At 43.7% G+C, this 22,679-nt stretch overlaps 1 protein-coding gene across 1 annotated transcript; it reads left to right on the top strand.

Moving 5' to 3' along the window:
- Positions 1-22,023: 22,023 nt before the first annotated feature.
- Positions 22,024-22,467, top strand: LOC129081762 (oligosaccharyltransferase complex subunit OSTC-like). Its single transcript, XM_054587437.1, has one exon. It carries the CDS (start codon positions 22,024-22,026, stop codon positions 22,465-22,467), a length of 444 nt encoding a protein of 147 aa, XP_054443412.1.
- The last annotated feature ends 212 nt before the right edge of the window (positions 22,468-22,679 follow it).

Below are 22,679 nucleotides of genomic sequence, written 5' to 3'. Positions count from 1 at the left end.
TCGATCAAAAAGTGCAAGGAACCAGCCTGGTAGTCATAGAAACTGGGAGCAGGGAATGGTATATGCTGAAGTTTTGCAACGATCTTCTCCCTTTGGTCGCTTTGTCTAAATAAACTAAAACCCATGTCAAACATATTCAGCACCTACTAGGAACTCCTTTCTGCATCCTTTCCTCTTCTCTCTGGTGCATGTGGCCGCATTATGGGGGGATCCTTGCTTTCAGAAACAGTGCTGTGAGAACCCAGAATATGGGTTCTTCTTGCTCAGTCCTCAGAGTTGCAACTGGGGGTGACTCAGACTCCTGAGCTGGTCAGTGGGGGGTCTTAAAACTAGGACCTCAGAGCCAGCAAGGGGCAGTGCACGCACTGAGAACTACATCAGTAACTTAGCAACAGTTAGTTGGTGAGTTTTTCTTTTAATCTCTTTTCATTTTCTTCAACCAGATGTGAGGCATGAGACTTAAAAGTACACTTTTATATAGATCAAAACAGAGAGAAAGAAAACTGCATGGAGTTTTATACAGAGGGCAAAGCTGAACAAAGAATTATGGCAAGACACCCTGGTCAGGGTGGGCTGTGGGAGGGAGATGAGATACAAGGAAAAGGAAACAGGATGAGGCAATTGTGTGCAACACCTGCCTCAGGCTGGTTTCTAAGGAAGGACCAAGAAACGGAAGTCAGTCAGCCTGTTGCCACTTTCACCTGTCAGCTTGAATAAGTACACCAGCTCCAGCATCGCGCCTCGTTGTCTGTACAACAACCACCTCTGCTCTGAGCAAGTCCACAGACAGGAGCCAGGTTTTCTGACTGTTGCTTAACTTTGTATCCTTTCCAAGCTTACCTCAGAGCAGATATCTGTTGAGCAGATGGGCTTGTGAAATTTCCTGAGGAAGTCTTTGGCTGCGGCAACAAACAGAGCCACCCCAGGGGCGGGATCCAGGTGTGATTGCCTTTGGGAGAGGGGCTTTCGGCCCTCGGACGTCACCGCGCCAGCTGGCAGCGCAAGGGGCCGGAGCTGTGGGCTGGTTCCATTTGGGTCAGAGGCTTTTTGAATATAAATGACAGGGAGAGAGGGAGAGAATTACAATAGTCAGGATGACCAATTACTTAGGCTGCTACAGGGGTCCACACTGGGGGGGTCCCCCTGAACCTTGGAGCTGGTTCATAATTTGGCAGGCTCCGAAATTCAGTTTTATCAGAATGCATGCACTAATTTGGGCCGTTATCAATACTAATCTCTTCTGCGCTCCCAGAGGCTGACCGTGCGGCCCACGTGCACGGAGCCCTTGACCCTTGGCCTCCGGCCGGCTGTGGTCAGCTGGAGGCCCTAGCAGATCAGAGGATGGCGAAGGCCGGAACGCAGGCATCCCCGTGGCCTCCCTCCAGCAGCTGTGGGGTAGCCACCCGCCACAACGCGCCCTTCTCCGCGCCGCAGCGACCTCTCCCCCTTGTCCGTTCAGGCCTAGGACGTCAGCCTTTTCCCCCATAATTAGCCCCAGATACTGCATTACTTCTTGCAAATTGTTCACACTTTGCAAATGTAGCCTTATTAAACTCTTCTTAAAATATCCGACCACATGTACCATCTTAGAAAACTTCCGATGTTCAGTCAGCCTCATTGACGTTCTATCAACATCTGTCATACTGAGAGCAAGTTTATATATGCCTATGATTTTATCCTCTAACTTTATTAGTTTACATTGTTGCAAAGAGAACTTTTAAAACTCTTAATTTTATCCTGCGCACTATGCCTCCAATGTAAAAAGCGGCACCCAGACGGGCGGCAGCGCGGGTGTTAGATGTGCTTGTTCTGTAGCACAGGAATGCAGAGCACAGGGCTTAGAGTGAGCGACTCAAACCTGCAGTCTGTTAGCTGGGTGGCCTTTGGAAAGGCACTTAACCGCTGTAGGGCGTGGGTTTTTTTTCATTCTTAAAATAGTCATAATAATTGTACCAATTTCTTACGGTTGTTGTGAAGGTTAAATGAGATAATGTACAAAAAAATATGAGTATGATGAGCACTCAAAAATGCTAGCTATTATTATTAGCATTAGTAAGTGCTTTTAAATCAATGGTATGCTAACTTTGAAGTAAATTATCTTATCAGGCTGTTATGAAGGTTAATTAATATGTTTAAAGTACTTAAACCAGTAGTTGGAACATAGCTTAGGCTATATGAGTATTAATTGATATACAATGTCAATTATATATACTTAATAATATACTTAATATACTTAAGTGTAAATTCCTAGGTGTAATTTGATTCCTTTTTTCTGCCTTTATTATTCTCAGTCTCTTCTCAAACTGCTTTAGGATTTCCCTCTGGGCCTAAATCAAAACAAATCTAACTTGATCTCGAAATTTTCCTTGGAGTGAAAAACCTCTCTAAGCACAAGCATGATTGCTTGAAGTTCTGATTTTTTAAATTAAAAATTAAAAAAAAATTACAGTTACACTCAGTATCATTTTGTGAGGAGAACGTGATAACCACTACACTACAGAAACTCGTTCAGTATCATTTTGCATTACTCTCAAGTACATAACATAGTGGTTAGACAATCAGATGCTTTACAAAATGTTCCTCCTGATATTTCCAGTACTCACCTGGTACCATACATAATTATGACAATATTACTGACTATATTCCTTATGCGGAATGTTACTTCTCTGTGACTATTCTGTTTCCACCAATCTGCTGCTCAATCCATTCACTGTTCTCACCCAGCTCCCCAACCCCCTCCCCTCTGGCAACTGTCAGCCTGTTCTCTTTACCTATGAGTCTGTTTCTGTTATGTTTGTTCATTTATATTGTTCTTTAAATTCCACACATAAGTGAAATCATATGGTACTTATCTTTCTGTCACAAATGGTAAGATTTCATTCTTTTTATGGCCATTGATTATTCATATTTTTAATCTTTTTTTTCTTCTTAAAAAGACCCTTTAACATTTCTTGTAATACTGGTTTGATGCTGATGAACTCCTTTAGCTTTCTCTTGTTTGGGAAACTCTTTACCTGCCCTTCCATTCTAAATGACAGTTTTGCTGGGTAGAGCAATCTTGGTTATAAGGTCTTTCTTTTTCATCACTTTGAATATTTCATGCCAACCCCTCCTGACCTGCAACGTTTCTGTGAAAAATCAGCTGACAGTCTAATGGAAACTTCGTTGTAGGTAACTACCTACTTTTCTTTTGCTGCTTTTAAGACTCTCTCTTTGTCTTTAACCTTTGGCATTTTAACTATGATGTGTCTTGGTGTGGACCTCTTTGGGCCCAATTTGTTTGGAACTCTGCTTCCCGGATCTGCATTTTCTTCACCAGCTTAGGGAGAGCTTTCTATCATTTTGTTTTCAAATAAGTTTTCAGTTTCTTGCTCTCTCTTTTCCCCTTCCAGCACCACCATGCTGCAAATGTTGGTGTGCTTCAAGTTATACCAAGGCTCCTTATGCTGTCCTTTTTTTTTTTGGATTCTTTTCATTTTGCAGTTCTTATTGGGTATTTTCTGCTTCCTTATGTTCCAAATGACTGATTCAATCCTCTGCTTCCTCTCCTACGCTGATTCCCTGTAATGTATTCTTTATTTCAGTTAGTGTATTCTTCATTCCTGACTAGTTCTCTTTTTTATGATTTTCATTTCCTTTTTTATACTGTTGAAGTTCTCACTAGGTTCCTTGAACTTCCCTATAACCATTGTTTTCAACTGCGTACCTGGTAGTTTGTTTACCTTCATTTCATTTAGTTCTTTTTCTGGGGACTTCTGCTGTTCTTTCATTTGGGACCTGTGTCTTTGTCTCTGCATTTTGTCTGCTTTTCTGTGCTTATTTCTGTGTGTTAAGCAGAGCTTCCATGTCTCTCGGACTTGGCAGAGTGGCCTTATGTAGTTGGTGTCTGTAGGGCGCAGTGGCACAGCCTCTCCGGTCACCAGAGATGGGAGGTCCAGGAGCGCCCCTTGTGCTGGTTGGTGCACCTTCCTGTTGTAGTTGAGCCTCAGCTGCTGCCGGTGTCACAGGGAGGGACTGACACCCAGGCTAATCTGCTGTGAGGGCTGCCTGTGACTACAGAGAAGTTACTGGGCTGACAATACGGAGCAGGACTTGCTTCAGTGGGGCCCGAGGGTCTGCTGAGTCCACCCCTCGAGTGTGTTGCTTGTGGAGATGGTAGGATTGTAATCCTGCACGTTCTGGAGCTGTCCACTGAGGGCACTGGCTCTGGGGCTTCCCAGGAGGTGCAGACCAAGGCCAGCTGCTGCCTGTGCCCTGCCTGGCACTGTCTGGCACCAGCTACAGAGTGATCTGTGTATGGCTGCTACTTATGCGGGGCTTGGAAGTGCCCAGGCGAGGCCAAGCTGTGAACTGAGGCCCGTGGCCACGAGTGCTGGCCCTGGGGCCACTTAGCAAGAGGCACAGGGTATAGAGTCAAGATGCTGCTTGTTGGAGAGATTTTAGGAAAGAGAAACATGAGGCAAGAGAGGCCATTTGCATGGAAAAGACAGCAAAAAGAGCTTGGGTGGGCTTGCAGTTTGGGTAGAGCAGGGTCTCAGGGGATCACCTGAGTGGGGCAAACAGTGTGAGCCAGGTTGATGGAGACTCAGATAGGATACCTGCGTGCCAGCTCTGGGGGAAGAGGTGCTCAGCAAAGGAACAGTGGCTTCTGACAGCACTTCTGTCTGGGAGAAAGCCGTCCCTTCAGCCCTCACCCTGGAACCAGACACTTCAGTTCTTCCTATGTGGCCAAGGCGCCTTTTGAGCTGCTGCTTCAGTGCTGGAGCTCAGGGCTACTGAGTCTGAATAGGTCTGTGTGTGGGCCCTTTAAAGTAATTGCCCGGGACTCCAGAAGCCTCTGTGTTATTCAGCCACAATCCCTGCTGGCTTTTACAGCCAGAAGTTATGTAGACTTGTCTTCCTGGCACCGGAACCCTGTGCTGGGAATCGGTACCCTGTGCTGGTGTGGGGCTGGGAACCCTTGCTCCTCAGGGGGCACCTCCACAGCCAAGATTTTCTCCCGAATTTTAACTGCCACACTTGGGTTTGGGACCAGCCTTTTCCCATCTCTGCCCTTCCTACCAGTCTTGATGTGGCCTCTTTTTTAGTTCCCTTGTTTGAGGACTTCTATTCAGCTAGAATTCAGGTGGTTCTGAATGGAGGCTGTTCTGTAGTTTAGTTGTAATTTTGATGTAGTTGTGGGAGGTTTCCATTATCATTGTTTACCTACGTTGCCATTTTGAATGGAACTCTGAGTTCTGATTTCTAAGTATCGGATCAGTTTAGGTCCAAAGCAATTTTAGGCAAGTTTTCTTGAGCATTTTATTTCTTACCCTTCTGAATGAGACTTTAGATATCTTTTTATCTCAGTGGTGCAGCAACTGAAACTTTTCTTCTTAGTCCTACCTCTCACTTTTATCCCCAGCAACAGAACATGTGGTTAGGAAGAAGTAGCCTGGGCCCAGAGCCATTTATAGCTGGTTTCTTTTGGGATTTTTGTCCACTGAACTGTGTTATAACTCAGACTAATAAAGGCATAAATGCTTTGTTAATAAAATGAGTCCAGGATCTTTGGTATCAAAGTGTCTAGTTTATGATAAAAGGGGAATATACATTTCTTATTTAGAACAAATAGGGTTTTTGTCCAAACTACTTCTTGCCCTCATACCTGCATCTGGTTACAGACACTCCCAGAGGAAGTCGCTGTGATCCAGCGGGCAGTGCTGCTCCCCTGCTCCCGCCCTGATCCTCAGGGCGGACGCTGCGCTGCCTCCTGTCCTGAGGGGGCCAGCAGCCTCCCACTCCTGAGCCTTGCCCTCCCTGCTGCGGAGCAGCGGCTCTGAGTGTGTGAGCGAGGCTACTGCAGCCCAGGAGGAGGGAAGAGTGTGAAATTTACTGTGTACAAGAAACAAGCTTACTGGGACTGAAATTTACCACTACTTTCTCTAAGAGAAAAATGGATTGGGTGAGGAAGCCAAAGAAAAGGCTTAAGGGACAAGGCTAATAAAAGTGAAATAGAGGAGAGTAAGCCAGAATCAAGGGAATATCCATGAAGGACCCTTTCTGAGTATCTAAGAAAGAAGGTTCTACTCCTTGTAGATAGTTGCTATAGACTGAATGTCTGTGGGCCTTTCCCTTCCCTCCCCCCTCAATTTATACGTTGCACTCTAACCCTCAATGCAACAGCATCTGGAGGTGGGGCCCTTGGAAGGTGATTATGTCATGAGGGAGGAGCCCTCATACTGAGGTCAGTGTCCTTCCTTATGAAAGAGGCCGCAGAGAGCTCTCTGCTCCTTCTGCCCTGTGAGGACACAGCCAGAGGCTGGCCACCTAGGCAGCAGGCTCTCACCAGACATTGAATCTGCTGGTATCTTGATCTGGAGCTTCCCAGTGTCCAGAAATGTGAGAAATAATGAGTGTGTTTTATAAGCCACCCAGTCTGTGGTGTTCTGTGTTAGCAGCCCAAGCTGATTAAGACAGTACAAAGGGAACAAATGAGGACAGACACAATGCTGGTCTCCCACTGTCCCTCCCCCTTGTATTAGCCAAGAATCTCTTGGATGGAAGTTGTAGAAACTAAAACTTAGCTTAAGAGTGAAGGGGAATTTGTTGGCTTCTTATAGAGAAAAACCTGTTTTGCTCCTCCACTCACCACTATTACCACCTCTCCGGTCACCAGATGTAGGGTTTCCAGCTCTTTTTCCACACCAGGCAATTCTGCAACACCAGCCGGGGGGTCTGCAGCTCCATGTAGTCCTGCCTCTACTACCTGGACAAGGCATCAGGCCCCACAGGTTAAAGGCTCAGTTTCACAAAACTGCCTGCTCCACTGGGTCCCTTCAGATACCAGTCACAAGTCCAGGTTGTTGCCTGTGCTTTTGACCAACTGACTATTAATCAGAGGTTTCCTTCACCACCTCTGCTTCACTGAATTTGCTACAGTACCTCAAAGAACTAAAAAAAAAAAAGGACTTGCTAGATTACTGGTTTATTACAAAGCACATTAAATGTATAGGGACACAGCCAGATGAAGAGACACACAGGGCGAGGCCAGGAAGGGTCCTGGGCAGAGGGGCTCGGCCCCGTGAAGTGGGGGATGCGCTGCCCTCCGGCACACAGATGAACCCGTGCTCCCCAGCACGGGAGCTCCCCAAGTCCCACTGTCCTGGGTTCTCTCGGAGGCTTCGTTCCATGGGCGTGATGGGTCAAATTGTTGGCTGGTGGTGAGTAAGCTGATCTCCAGGCTCCTCCTTGGAAGTCAGGGGTTGGGACCAGAAGTTCCAAATATCTAATCATGTGGTTGTTTCCGCTGGCAACCCACCTTCATTTTTAGGGCCTTTCCAAAATCACCTGATTAATATAAACTTAGGTGTGGTTGAAAGAGTTTGTTATAACTAACAAAATATACCTTATTTCTGTTATCATTTAGGAAATTCCAACGATTTTAGGAACTCCGTGCCAAAGATGGGATGAAGACCAATTACTGTGCCATTTAACAATGGGAATACTTTCTGAGAATTGCATCCTTAGGCAATTCTGTTACTGTGCAAACAGCGTAGAGCGCCCTCACACATACCTACGTGTTTTAGTCATTGCACACCTAGGCTGTGTGGCAGAGCTTATTGCTCCTGGGCTACAACCCTGTACAGTATGTTACTGTAGAAAACAACGTGAGATTGAATCAGCACAAGAGAAAATGATATAACCAAAGTTGAGGTAAACACAAGGTGCACGATGCTGCTACCATCCTAACACAGCATGCTGCCTTCCGGCTTTTTGTAAGTAGAAAAGGCACCTCCTAAGATAAGGATAAAAGCGTAGTGTAAATACATGAATGTCGCCACTTACTGTTGTTATCAGGCAGTAAGTGCGGCACATAACTGAGTGTGCCGTGCTTCTGCCCTGCCGGGCCGTGCAGCAGGTCTGCGAACAGCAGCACCGCCATGAGGGTGGGAGGTGGGCCTTGCACTAGGGCTTTCCCGTGGCTATGACCTCAGTGCGCGGTAGGAATTTTCCAGTTTCATTAAAGCTCATGGGATCATAGCGATATCTGCCGTCTGCCATTGACTGAAATGGTGTTACGCGGCGCATGAGTGCACCACACTATAAATCACAGTATTACACTTCTGCAACCAAGAAGTTCAAGAGGGGACCTGATTTCAGGCCTGGCTGGGCCTGGGGGTCCAGATTACAATAAAAGGACTATGTTTTTCACTGCCTCTTAATTCTACAGACAGTGAGTTCTGTTGGCTCCAGGCACATTTTCTCCATGTGACAGCAAAGGTGATCACCAGTTGTCACTGGCCTATATCATCCTAAGAGTGAAAGAGAAAAGAGAGAATCTTGCCTTAGTGTATCATTCAGTCTGCAAGTTTCTGAAGAGGGCCCTGCTGAGGTGACATGCCTACCTCTGTGTATCCAATAGCATGGGGTGTTCTGACTGTGCAGCTGGGGACACGCCCTGAATAACCACACAGTGTGAGGAAAGGGCATTTCTCAGAAGGAAGGCTTGAGAACAACTACCCACTCTGCTGGCTTGAAGATTTTCCTAAACTCTCCACTTAAAAGTGGGTTTAACACGGATGGAGTTCGATGTGTGTTCAGTTTGGGAAAAGGAACACTGTTGATTCGATAGCTTCGAGGAGAGGTCAGAGGTCATTTTCTCTGCCTGGTCACTCTCAGAACTCTTTGCGCGTTAGAGCGGACCGTTGACTGGTGATGGCAGCCTACCTAGCAATTGCAATCTAGCTTTTAACAATGGAAGGGCCCCTCCACTGAACCATGCCCCCAACTTGCCCTCCTCCTGCCCCAGGCAGGGATGAGGGACACACCTGTGAGACAGAAAGAGAAAGTGTCTTGGCCCAGATTGGTCATGAACAATTATTTCTTTCATTTGTCTATTCTTTCATACTCTCAGTTCCCCAACCTGCTTTTTCCTCCCATTGTGGCTAAAGCCAGAATGAAAAGAGGCCACGGCCGCACCATTCACAATTCCTCTGAGACAACGCCACGGCGCCCCTTGGCTTTCAGTGCTGGGGTTTTCTGACACCTGGGTTTTATACTTCATTTACTAGGTAGTTTCAGTTTAATGGTAAGCTTTCAAAAATAACTTTTGTAGCACCACCCACTCCAGAGTGTCAGCCATTTAACCAGAACAAAATAAAACCTTTTAAAGAAATAAACTTTCTTTATACAGTTTCTCACATCCACACGTTTGCACACACTGTCAAGCTGAATGAGATGCTCACTATCCTGTTCTCAAATGCCTCCCTCCTGGTATCGGTGCCCTTCCAAAAGCTGACGTGAAGTCACGCTCTCTGGGATGTCACCTTGAGCTATCACCTCCAGATCCTATTACAAATAAATTTTACAATGTGAACAATAACTGTAGATATAGTGCCAATGAGGCTCACCTTCTTTTGTTCATATACTCATTTAAAGTTTCATGAGTTTTGCAAGGTGCACGTGCCTCCTGCTCTCCCCAGTGGTGACAGCTCTCGGGCGGGGATCTTCCCCTCAGTCCTCTGTGACCACCCCTCCTCTCTCCCCGGACCCCCGGGGACTGTTTTTAGCAAAGGTGAAGGAGGAACTTATTCACAATGTGGTGAAGGACTTCAGCTCTGCTATTTCCTAGCTGTATAGGGAAAAGAGTCAATTTTTAAAAGCTTTATTTTCCTACATGAAAAAGTGATAATAAATTCTTGAGAGTTTATGTGAGAATCAAGTAGGATGTGTTCAAAAGCACTTAAAGTCACTTGTAATCCTGTATTTGTTTCCTTAGTGATATGATTGTAGAAGCTACTGAGTCTGTGAAATATCTTTCCTGTTCGTTGTTGACATTCAAAATTCTTTTCCAGAAGACAAAATCTTTCATGCCCAGTAAGAAATATGACTGAAATTGTAAATAATCTTGTGGCAGGTAACAATGAAGGTAAATACATTCACTATGCCAGGTAAGGTGAATGTATGGCCACACAGCCCACCACTGCTCCTTCCCCTACCAGTGATCAGCCCTGCCAATGGGTCAGAGCAGAGAGCGGCCTTCGGACTGCAGGACTCCGGACAGACAGCACCCGCCTACCTAGGTGTTTCCACGCTTGCGAACACAGGCATCACTTGCTCTGACGCCATTCAGAAGGGCAGGATTTGATTGGAGGGTCAGGGGAAGATTGGAGGAAGAAAGTAAAGGAGCACTCATTGCTGGATGTAGGAGTGACGAAGGGCTCTAGGAGAGGAAAAGGTGCAAGTTCCCTGGCTTGATGTTGTCTAAAATGTCACCATTACCCAGAGAGGCATTCCTCAGGGCCCGATGGAAAAGGCTGCCCCATGAACTGCTAAATAAATAATGGCTAATTGTATAGTACTTGGAGTAACAGGAAGGTGCTAGAGAAAATAGCATGAGACATGCTTTAGACAAACAGGACAGTGGAATGTCTTTCTAATAAGATGACACTTGGGCTGAGATCTAAAGAATGGTCTTTAGGAACCAGCCATGCAAAAGAGAGCAGATACAAAAGGAGCCAAGTTGGAAAGTTTTACTCAGAATGAACTTGGGCTCCTCAAAAAGTTGTACAAAAGTCAGGATGGCTGGAGTAAAGTGAGCTAGTTAGAGTGACAAGAATAAGTTTAAAAACTGGGCAGGGATGGATCAAACAGAATCCTGGAAATTTGGATAGATATTGAAGGTTTTGTAGTTATGTGATCTTAGTTTTATTTATTTTTTAAAAAAGGTGTTTGGTGTTTTTTTTTTTAGATTTTGTTTACTTATTTTTAGAGAGAGGGGAAGAGAGGGAGAAAGAGAGGGAGAGAAACATCAATGTGTGGTTGTCTCTCATGTGTCCCACACTAGGGCCTGGCCCGCAACCCAGGTATGTGCCCTGCCTGAGACCAGTGACCCTTTGGTTTACAGGCCAGCACTCGATCCACTGAGCCACACCAACCAGGGCCATCTTAGTTTTGAAAGCCTTCTCCGGTTACTCTGTGCAAATTGGATGGGAAGTGGGAATGGGTCAAGAGGGAAAAAAGCAGGCAGGTTAGGAGACTGAGTGAAAAAGAATAGCGGCTTAGTCTGCAGAACAGGACCACGATCTGTGCTCTGGGCATTGGCTACAGGGGAAGCTACTGATGCACTAAGTACAGGGAATCAGGAGACGAGAGGAATCACAGGTGAATCCAGGTTTCTTGATGGTGTTGCCATTCACCCAGCGGACAACTAAGAGGAGGAGAGACATTTTAACAGGAAAAGATGATTTTCTTGCAGAATAGGTTTGTATGTCTTTCAATGGAGAGTTTCACTGGGAAATCTGGACATGGAACTGAGGAAAAAAAGCAAGAGAGAGAACAAGAGGGAATATATGCTCTAATTGGGGTTGTTCATTCATTCAACAGATATGTATCGGACACCAACCATATGCCATCCATCATGTGCCAGACCTTCCTCTAGGTTTTGGGATTGTCAAAGTTCTTGTTCTCATGGAACTTCTATTCTACTAGCTGGGAGTGGGGATACACAAAAATAAGTACATAATATACAAGTTAGTGGTCAGTGCTATGAATAAAATGAAGCAATGCAAGGGATAAAGAGATGGATAAGGGGTGTGGTTTGCTATTTCATACATGGTGGTCAGCAAAGCCTCTCTGATAGAGTGACATTACTTAAAACGCCGAGGGAGCTGAGAAATTGGCTACATGGACACCTGGGGGCATTGCAGGCAACAGCCCAGCTGGTTGTGTTCCAGGGCCTTCACGGAGGCCCATGTGGCTGGCGCAGAATGATGGGGGGTGTGGCGCAGTGGGAGATGGGAACAGCCCCTGTGCCTCGGAGCTCGCCAGGACTATGCCAGTTAGCCAGTCCTAACCTGTTCACCCTGACCTACCATGTCTGTCCTGCAGAAACCCCGCCGAAGTCTGTGGCTTATGCTTTCCCTGAGTGCCTGCTTCTGCCACGTGACCAAATCCAGTGACTTACCATGTGGCCCCATGTAGCATGGCACGCCCCTTCTCTCAGAAATGATAAATAGAAAACGTCTTTGACTGGTGTTAACTTCCCCATGCCATCACTGAGTCACCTTTATAAATTAAGACCCAGGCACAAATCATCCACCCCAAACACTGTTCTTTCCTCTTCTTCTACCTCTTTCTCTCCTTTCTCTGAGTCAAAGATCCCTTTCTTCTCCATGTTCTGGAACCAACTTTCACTTTGCTGTGTCTAAAGTTTAGTTCCTTTGCTCAGGAAGCCTGATCCATGCTCCTCAAGCTCTCTGAGACCTGGAAAAGTGATATTGGTTGATTCTTGGTGGAACCATTTGCTTTTCTTGAGGTTCGTTGTGCCTTGGCACCATTCCGTGTAGACAGCGGGCTTCTTCTTCTGCTTTTGGGCACTGCTTCAATTCTCCTTACTCCTGAGAGTCCTCAGCAGAAATTTAGAATAACTTCAGGCAACTGCTCAGTCTCAGAGATGCATTTCCACTAGTATTTAGTGCCTCCAAAAGTTATTATGTTTAATGTCTGTGCTGCAATGCTACCTCCTGAACTATGGCTCATCCAATGAAGTCATACTTTAATGAAAATTAGAAAAGAGGTGACACACATGGGAATTTGATTCAATGACTTAGTTTGTCTGGAGGGTTTATTTGTTGTTGTTTTTTGTTTTTACTGCTAACATACATGACAATCTGGGAGGCACTCTTGGCTAGCATAAATTTATTTTCTTGAAATAAGGTCAGCAAAATCTGATAATATTATTTAAGCATCCTTGTACAATCTATGCTAAACACTATTATTTAGTGTCTTATTGTTAGTGAAGGCAGCTAGATATTAACAAAGGAAGGGAGCAAAGGGAATTAGACATTAAGCATAAGAAACTGGGCCGCTGAATTGGACACTGGTCCTACTTCCCTAGGAAGTTGCACCATTCATAGGCTCCCCAGAGGACCTCTGCATCCTCTGCCCTTGGGATCTAACCCCCTGAAGAACGCAGGAAGGATCTTACTGGTCATTACCCAGGACTACCGAGGGGAAGATAAAACATCGGGAGAAACCCCTCTGTTGGGTGCATATGCTGTAGAAGCCAAGATGGTGCAAGGGGAGGTGACTCTACTACGAGGCATGTGCAGTAGGCGCTAAGATGAAGACCATAAAGTCCCGTCAGTCTAACCTAGGAAAAGGATCAGATTGGGTAAGTGACAGAGAACCTTGAAAGATCTAAAAAAAAGGGTTGGTTAGGGGGAGGAGCCAACACCAGCCCAGAAAGATAGGGAAGCTTATTGGTTAGTTTGAAAGGAAACCTGAGATAGTATAATCAGCCTAGCAAAGGGGCTCCTTCTCTCCTTCTCCCTTCCTCTCTCTCTCTCCCTCGTCCTCCTTCTCTCTCTTTCCCCCGCCCTCTCCCTCTCTCACCGTCTCCCCCCTTCCCAGGCACTCCCCGTGTGCCTGTGCATTCTCTCTCTGTAGCAGCCATACACGCCTAGAAGCCTCCTGCCGCCCAGGGCCCAGGCGGACTCCAAGCTCGGGCCTGGGCACAGCACCAGCAAAAGCGCAGCAGGGAACAGATGAATCCAGCCAGATGGGAACGAAGGCTGGACTCAACCAGGCTTTAACGAGGACTGAACTGAAGGCACAGAATTTCTGGACACTGGCCCTGTTCCTGGGCCTGACAAAAACAAGGCTGCACTTTTTCCGCAGGGGGACGCATGGAGGTGGGCCATGAGGAACCCGGGGCAGCCACTTATTTCAACCACAATTAACCTCACTACTAAGCCTCATCCTCTCATGTGGGTCGGGGAAGTGCTTTTCTTGTGACACTGCAGGGACCCCACTTCTACCAGCAACAGCCTGCCTATCTGTACTCCAAAGCTCACACAGACACAAAACAGTTTAACACAATACCATGAGATATGCTCATGTGTTACAATGATTAATTCCCAATTGCTCGCTAGCTGAAGTTTTGGAACTAAGTGCTGAGCCTCCCCTCCTACCAGCCCTACTGAAACACACGGGACCACAATGTACATTTATTGAGCTTCCTCTTCTTATTCCTCCGATATTCCTGAAGAGCACCCCCCGCCGAGTGACACGGAAAGATCATCTGGTTTTGCAGCACATATATGCACTCATCTCTCCATCCTTCTGGAGAACCAGAGCCGCAGCCTGTGTCCCTCCGTCTTTCCATAATGCCAGTTGGAGTAGATCTGAACAACTTAATCCTAGTTCACTTAATCCTTATTAGCTGTCAGTTTCCTGAGGAAGTGATGTGCACTCATTCTCAAGGTACTGCTATTGTTCAACAGAATTTGGATTTTGTTGGTCAGCTACCATTTATATGAGTAATTAACAAGCCCAGTTCCCTGATGTACTAAACCTTTCAAAATCATACTAAGGTTTCATTGTAAATTCTTTTTTTTATTTTTATTTTTTTATTTTTAAGTCATGTTTATTCTACTAGAGTTGTTTCAATTTTTCCCTCTTTGCCCTCTTCCCCCCATCCCACCCCGCCCCCCACTCCCACAGTCAATTCCCACTCTGTTGTGCATGTCCATGGGTCATTCACACATGTTCTTTGTCTAGTCCCTTCCCCTTCTTTCCACCATTGACCTCCTTCCCCATCCCCTCTGGTCATTTTTAGTCTACTCCATGTTTCCATGCCTGTGGTTTATTTTGTTAATTAGTTTATTTTGTTGAACAGGTTCCACTTATAGATAAGATCATATGGTATTTCTCTTTCACTGACTGGCTTATTTCACTTATATTCTCCAGTTCCTTCTATGTTGTCTCAAAAGGTAGGATTTCTTTCTTTCTTTCTTGAAGATTGATTTTATTTATTTATTTTTTAAATGTCAAAATCCATTATAAAATATTAAAACATTTAAATCCATTATAAAGTCTTAGCAATTAAAACAACATGACACCAGCACAGAAATAATCAAGTAGATCAGTGAAATATAATGAGAATTCTAGAAACAAATGTATATATCTGTCTAACAATGTAACATATGATTAAATTGATATTTCAAATGAATGGGAAAAATAAGGCTTACTCAACAAATAAGGTGCATGGACAACTATTACTTAAAACAAATATAGAGCCCTATTTTACTCGTTATACAAAAGAAATTCAGGTGAGTTAAAAATCAATGTGTAAAATCTAAGGAGTTTTAGGAGAAAATACAAAATAATATTTTTCTTACCCTGAAGTAATATATTCAAACCCAGAAGCTATAATGTAAAATATTGATAATATGACTATACTAAAAATTTTAGACTATACAGTAATATACCTATAAAAAAAGTTAAAGGACAAGTAATAGAATAGGAAAGGATTTAAAAGACATATAAAAAGGCTTAGTAGGTTTTTCTTTAGGGAAAAAATTCTACATTTTTTCAAAAACTGGATAATGAATAACAAAAACTCATTTAAAGCTTTTACAAAATAATAGAGATAGGCAAAAAATCTACAAAAACAGATTTTGTCTCAACAAATAATAAAGTAACAATTAAAATATCACATCATTGTCACAATCAGATTAATAAGTATTAAAAACATTGTCAATATCAAGTATTGGTGACTGTGAAAGGAACTGGGGATTCATAGACTCTTTTTCTTCATCATACAGCAGTCCCTTTAGCATATTTTGCAGTGCTGGTGTGGTGGAGGTGTATTCTTTTTGCCTTCCTTTGTCTAGAAAACTCCTTATTTTGCCTTCTATCTTAATTGAGAAACTTGCTGGGTAGAGCGGTCTTGGTTGCAGGCCTTTGCTTTTCATGACTTGGAATATTTCTTGCCATTCCCTTCTGGCTTGTAGTGTTTCTGTTGAGAAGTCAGCTGCTAGCCATATCGGGGGCCCCCTTGTATGTTACTACCTGTTTCTCCCTTGCTGCCTTTAGGATTCTCTGTTTGTCTTTGCTATTTGCCATTTTAATGATGATGCATCTTGGAGTGGGCCTTATTAGGTTCCTCCTAAATGAGACCCTCTGTGCTCCCTGGACTTGTGTGACTTTTTCTCTCCTCCAATTAGGGAAGTTTTCTATCATTACTTTTTCAAACAGGTTCTCTATCACTTGCTCCTCTTCTACTTCTGGTATCCCTATTATGCAGATATAATTATGTTTCAGGTTGTCCTGCATTTCCCTCAATGCCTCTTCATTCTTTTTCAGTCTTTTTTCATTTTCTTGCTCTTTCTGGGAGCTCTTTTTTGACCTTATCCTCCAGCTCACTGATTCGTTCCTCTGCTTCATTTGGCTGTTTTTGATTCCTTCCACTGTGTTTTTAAATCCAGAAATTGTATTCTTCGTTTCCTCTTGTCTCTTGCTCATAGTTTCTATGTCCTTTTTCATGCTGATATAGTTTGCAGTAAGTTCCTCATAGTTTCCCTGTAGCTTTTGGTAATTCTCTCTGAGCTCACTGAGCTCATTGAGCTTCCTTTGAGCCGTTGTTTGGAACTCAGTATCTGATAGTTTACTTGCCTCTGTTTCATTTAGTTCTCTTTGTGGGGATTCCTCCTTTCCCTTTGACTGGGGGGTATTTCTTTGTCTTCTCATTATTTGTGAGACTCTTTTTTTTTGCTTCTGCTTTTTAAATTTATGTGTCTTGATTTCCTAACTTTGTGGTGTGAACTTCTATGGTAGGAGACTCTGTTTTTTACTTTCTGGATCTTCCTCTGATGATGTCAGGTGTTGACCCTGTCTGACCTTAGGCAGCCTGTTCGAGACTTCCAGGAATCTACTGTCTGTGGCTGTCTCCTTCAGTTGTTAATCTAGTCACTCTGCACTCAGCAGTCAGGCTTAGACACCACAGGGCGGGGCAGAGTCCCTCCTGGGGGTGGGGTTATTCTGTCCTTTCATGCTGCTGCCACTCAGGGGAGTGGTCTGCCTGAGCTAGATGGCTGCTGGCTCAGGGGGAAGTATGGGGGAGGAATCAGCACTGGGATCCTGCATGCTACCCTCTCTGTTTCCTCCCCATATCCTCTGTCTCAAGTCTCTCATCAAGTGCCTCTAGACCACTCTGAGGCCCCTCTAGCCAGTGATCTACTATCTGTGGCTGCCACTCTGTTCTCAGCATTCAGGCTTTAGCATCACTGGGCCAGGGCAGAGTCCCTCCTGGGGGCAGGACTATTGTGGCCTCTCTTTCTGTTGCCACTCAAGGGGAGTGGTCTGCCTAAGTAAGATGGCTGCTACCACATGTGGGATGAGTCAGCACCTTGATCCCACTGGCCACCTTCCCAAAGCCTCCTTCCCCAGTCTCTCCTCAGGCATCTCTAGCTCACTTTGTCCCTGCCTTTGCTAGAGACCAGCATAAGTGGCTGCAAATAAATATTTAGGCATTGGCCTTTTGAAACACTCCTTGCATCTCCAGCCACCCATCTCTGGCAGAGAGCAACCCTCCTGCTGTTTGCAGCTCACTGTTATCTGTGTACTTTTTGGGCTCTGGTGCTATAGGCTTGAGATTCCCGCTTATGATTTAGAACCCATTCTTCTCAGAGGGATCCAACTGGCCATTTCAATATCCTTCTGGTGCTGCCACCCTTAGGTACCCTGCCTACCTTCTTGAGTCTCTACTGTACTCCTTACCAGTTACGTTGTGCTAAAGCTGATTCTTCTGTCTGTCTGAGGTTATAAGGCTCCTCTCTCACTATTTTTCAGTTGTTTGTTCCAGATGATTTCTCCACAGTTTAGTTGTAATTCCAGATTGGTCCTGAGAGGAGGTCAATGTGATTTCCATTCACTCCTCTGCCATCTTGATTTCTGTACCTGTAAATTCTTAATCCGACTTCCACAATCCACTGTGGAGCTTGGTGTCATAGTCAGTTTGTGTGGGTTTATCCTTCAGCATGCAATAGGAAAGTCATTCTGGATTTCAGGGAAGAAATTTTAAGACAAGAGACAGAAATAGGGGGAGGAAAATGCCATTGGTACAGACACTAAAGGAAAACCTAAGAACTTTAGCTCTACAGGGATTAGGGACTGAAGCCAAATAAATGAATCTCAGCCCTTTGCCAGCTGAAATCTAAAATGTGGTCATTCATTTGGACTATATCTTAGAGTTACATATTTTTATGTATCTGTGACTTTGAAGATGCACTATCAATTATGGTGTTCTCTTGGACTTGAGGCAAAAGGACTTGAATGGAAGTGTGCCTGTTTCTATAGCAACATGTGAGGGAGGGAGGTTGGTTGAAAGGGAGAACAACATGTCCCCCATTTAGAGATTTTTTTCTCTCTCCTCATAAATGTTCTTTCTTATTCTTGTATGTAGGTAATTTGCAAATTAGACATGAAAAAGAAAGCCTAACACTACTGCAATAACAAGTAATTGTTCTGAAAAAAACAACGTTCATTTCATATATAAATTTAGGTATATCGGTTATAAAAAAAGTTAATCTCATGTAGTGTACAGCTTCGTTGTACCACTCCTGTGAATCTTCAAGAGTTTAACATACCTTGCAGATAGCAGTTGCTTGATAAATATTTGCTGATTGATTTTAAAAAGGCCTACAGTGTTTCCCCTTGGAGAGTAAACATCAAAAGTTTTGATGTTTAACAGTGTTTTTCTATTTTGTGTAAATAACCAAAGTCCTCTGAGAGAACATAACAAGCTGGCTAAAGAGCCCCAAATCACAGTTATCTATTGGGCAGCCATATCGATCTTCCTTCAGCTCAGGGGAGCCAGGCAGAGCCATTGCTCTGCAGGCTTGAAGAAGCAGGAATTGTTTTTGCTGGGCCAGTGGGAGCCTTTGGTCCGCCAGTGCTTTATGTCTCCATGAGAAGGCAAGCTTTCTCTTGGCAAGGGTCTCTCTTGCCCATTTCTGGCACATTTTCTTAGAAGGCTGACTGGCCTGGGTCCAACACTGGCTAACTTCTTCATATTCACTCCCTTTCACACTGACTGCTCCAGGAATGTGTGGTTTGATTGGGCTGTTAACAGACTTCAACCACAAAGAAACTGGAACCGCTCTGTGGTCCTGCTTGCTGGCATTTCAGCTGCCTTATTGGCTCTGTGCAGCTACGAATGCACATGTGCCTGTGGTCTATGGGCTCTGGGATGGCACTCAATGAAAGCCCACCTTTAATTGGACAAATGAAGGACTTTCCTCTGGGTTTTCCCTGTGCTCAAGAAAACAGTGCATTAGAAATGCACTGTGAGTATCCACCCAAACAGGGTGATAAGCATGTCTGTTCCCCAGGACTGCTGCCCAGGGAAGGACAATGAAAGGGTCTCTCAGGCAGGTTCAAACATTTCAAAAGTTAGCTGTTTTCTGCCTTCATGTGCCCATAAGTTGTTTCTATTTTAATTTTCCAGGCACCTTCACTCATGTTATAAGCACAGGTTTTAGAACCTAAAGTGTTCTTAAATAATTTCTTTTTTATCACAAAATATTACATTTTACTTTAGTAGATACCAATTAAAAATTCAATGCATTTAACATTTTATTGTTTCCTCATTATCTGCGTTTCTCCCTTAAAAATAAGAAAACTATATGTACTCATTAGCTAATTAAAATTTTTTTCCAGCACTGCTGATGTCTTATCGACGTCATTCCTTTAATATTATCATTGTCTCTGCTGTTGACTCGCCCCGCCATGGGCACATTCGCATGGTTCGCCCAGCACCCTCCCTCCTAGAGGGCGTGGTCCCCTGGTAATGCTCTGCCTGCCCCTTCAGCCACGTGATCCAAGTAGAGTTTACCTTCTTTACCCAACACTGACTCTATGACACAGGGATGGACAATGACCCAATGTAATCAATTACAGCCCTTTCCTAGGACTTTCTGACTGGATCTCAAGGGGAAGAGGGCTCTTTGCTCTCATATTGAAAAAAGTCTTTTTTGCTTAAGCCAGTCCCAGGTGGGTATTGTCACTTGCTACTCTTTTCCTGTACCTTAGCTGCAGGCTTTCTGATCTTCTAACTTTACCCTTGGCTTTAAATTAGTACATTAAAAAAAACACAGTATCATAATACTTTTGTAAACTAGGGATATTTTAATGGCTCTAAGGGCCACAAGACAGAAGAGTTGAAGATAGGAATCATTTAGAAACTACATTGCTATGAAACACGGTAGGTGACTGAATGCTCAGTTACGATAAAAACTCAGACAGCCTCTGGGGAAGAAATAGTGAAAGGAAGACTATTGGAAGTTATTTGAAAAGCTATTGTGTGAAGAAAGGAGTTGTTGCTCATTATTTGGTAGAGGCATCATTTGTATGGTTAAAATTAGTATATAATCTGGTTGCTGTTTTTTATAAAGAGAGAAAATAGTTTCTAATAATGAGAGCATACGAAAGATGAAACAGGCCTCCACTTAAAGGTAAGATTCTCAGAGACTCAGAGGTTATTTTTTAAGGACTCTTGAGAGAAGGGTACTACCTTAGGGAATTTTTTAATTCTTTAGAGGCTGTGGAGATGGAGGTAGAATGTTGCTGGTGACAAAGGTTGAGAATATGGAGCTCTGCCTAGAATTGGAACTAGGCCTGGTTGAGATAAAAGCAGGACCTTATTTTATATCCTGCCATGCTGAAGTGACTAATCATTAACTTCGCGACTTCATTCATTTAAATTATTTAAGTGGTAGCTGGAAGATCTTACCTCTCTGGATCTTAGTTTGCTTAAATGTGAAATGGGAAACTTGGACTAGGTTAGAAGTCTCCAGAATTTCCTGTTAGTTATCACAGGGAGTACTCAGAGGGAATTCTAAAGATTAGAGAGGTGAAGAGATACTACCTCCATTACTCCACACGCAATGATGTTTAGCCCTCTGGAGCCACTGGAATTGCCTTACGGCTGCGGAAGTGCATGGAGGGAGGAAATACTGGGGAATGCAGGGACACATATGGGACTGGTTACATAGTTTGCGGAGTCCTGTGCAAAATGAAAATGCATGGCCCCTTGTTTAAAATTAATAAGAATTTTATGATAGCAATGGGAGAACATTAAACTAAGTGTGAGGTCTTTCTACATGTGAGGCCCTATGTGACTGCATGGGACATATTCCCATGAAGCCAGCCCTGGTCATATGACAACACCCTGTATCAATTAGAGAGATTTAAAACAGTAGCTTTGAGGTTCCTTGTCTGGTTAATTTCAAAACTCCCTTTTGGCTATATTAGAGAATACTTCAATTAATAAATTAATTCAAAGCTTAACTGATCATTTATAGACTATAAATTTTTGGAATTTTATGCTAAACTATAGAAGAAATAAATAAATGCCCAACAATTACTAAATTTCTCTGAATTTCCTAAAATTGAAATGACTATAGATTTGGTTCATTATGACAAAGAGGCCTACCAACCAAGAGGATGTGACTGCATCGCTGAAACACACGTTTGTCCCCATTTGTCTTTATTTTGAACCGAATCCATCCATTTGTGCTCTCTTCTGGGACTGGTGTCAATGCTCCGTTTTTTTGCAACTACTTCCCACATTGTAAGTCCTTTAAGTGCCCCACCCTGTGCTAGTATTACACAAAATGGAAGTTAAACAAAAACTGTTACAGACATAAAGGGGACTATTTTGTAATGACAAAAGGGTTAATCCATGATGAAGATACGACAATTATAATCCTATGTGTACCTGACAGCAGAGCCTCAAAACACCTGATGCAAAACTGACAACGCTAAAAGAAGAAATAGACAATTCAATAAAAATAAGTGGGAACGTCAACATCCCACTGTCAATAAAGGGTAAAACAACTAGGCAGCAGCTCAGCAATAAATAGAAGACTTGAACAATGTTTTCAACCAAACAGACATGATGGACAACTCTAAAAGATTTTATGCAACAGCATCAGAATACACATTCTTCTCAAAACACATGAAACCTAAGCCAGGAAAAGCCACATGTGAAACCATAAAACAAGACTCAGTAAGAAAGGGCTGAAATAATAATCATAGTGTATAATCTGTGACCATAATAAAGTGGACTTAGAAATACATAACAGAAGAAAATTCAGGACATTTATAAAAGTATAAAAGTTGAACTATGTGCTCCAAATAGTCAACCCATCAAAGAAGAAATTAAAATAGAAATTAGAAGTCCTTGCCACCACCAACATGGAGATTTTGTACCGAGTGCCATGCTTAGTATTGGGATGCCCCAACCTGAAGCTGAAGAGGTCACCCTGGGTGCATAGGCCCGCAGCCATGATGGTGTATGCTCAGGCAGTGGTGTCTCACTTTCTCATCACCAGAGGAATAATTTATGAGGTCGCTGTTGAACATCCAAGTGTTGGCTATATGACTGATGAACATGGGCGTCAGAGGCCAGTAGCTTTCTCGGCCTACAGAGTAAACGGACAATATGCTATGGAAGGACTTGCATCCAGCTTCCTGTTTACAATTGGAGGTTTAGGTTTCATACTCCTTGACCAATCCAATGCTGCAAACATTCCTAAACTCAATAGATTTCTTCTTCTATTCATTGGATTCGTCCGTGTCCTACTGAGTTTTTCATGGCTAGAGCATTCAAGAGAATGGAACTGCCAAACTACTGGATAGGTTAGAGTTCTTTCTGAGAAGAAACCTGTGGATACAGGATTTGTTCCTGTTACTGAAGTTTCAGAGGCTGCGCCAATCCTCTGATATGATACATGGGAAAGGATGAAAAGCAGTAGAAAAGAAGCATCTAGTAGAAAACATGGGAAGCATATTAAAGCTATCTAAAGATAGAACATCTTCTTGGTATCAAGGAGACAAGCTTACCACACTTT

The sequence above is a fragment of the Pteronotus mesoamericanus genome, unplaced genomic scaffold (genome assembly GCF_021234165.1).
Source record: "Pteronotus mesoamericanus isolate MK-2021 breed Mesoamerican mustached bat unplaced genomic scaffold, CSHL_Meso_final contig_123, whole genome shotgun sequence".
Taxonomy (NCBI): Eukaryota; Metazoa; Chordata; class Mammalia; order Chiroptera; family Mormoopidae; genus Pteronotus; species Pteronotus mesoamericanus.
Note: the sequence above shows the minus strand (reverse complement) of the source record. Positions and strands in the feature narration are given on the sequence as shown.

Excerpts from the sequence above, each read along its gene's own strand:
- LOC129081762 (XM_054587437.1), top strand. The coding sequence starts at position 22,024 with ATGGAGATTTTGTACCGAGTGCCATGCTTAGTATTGGGATGCCCCAAC.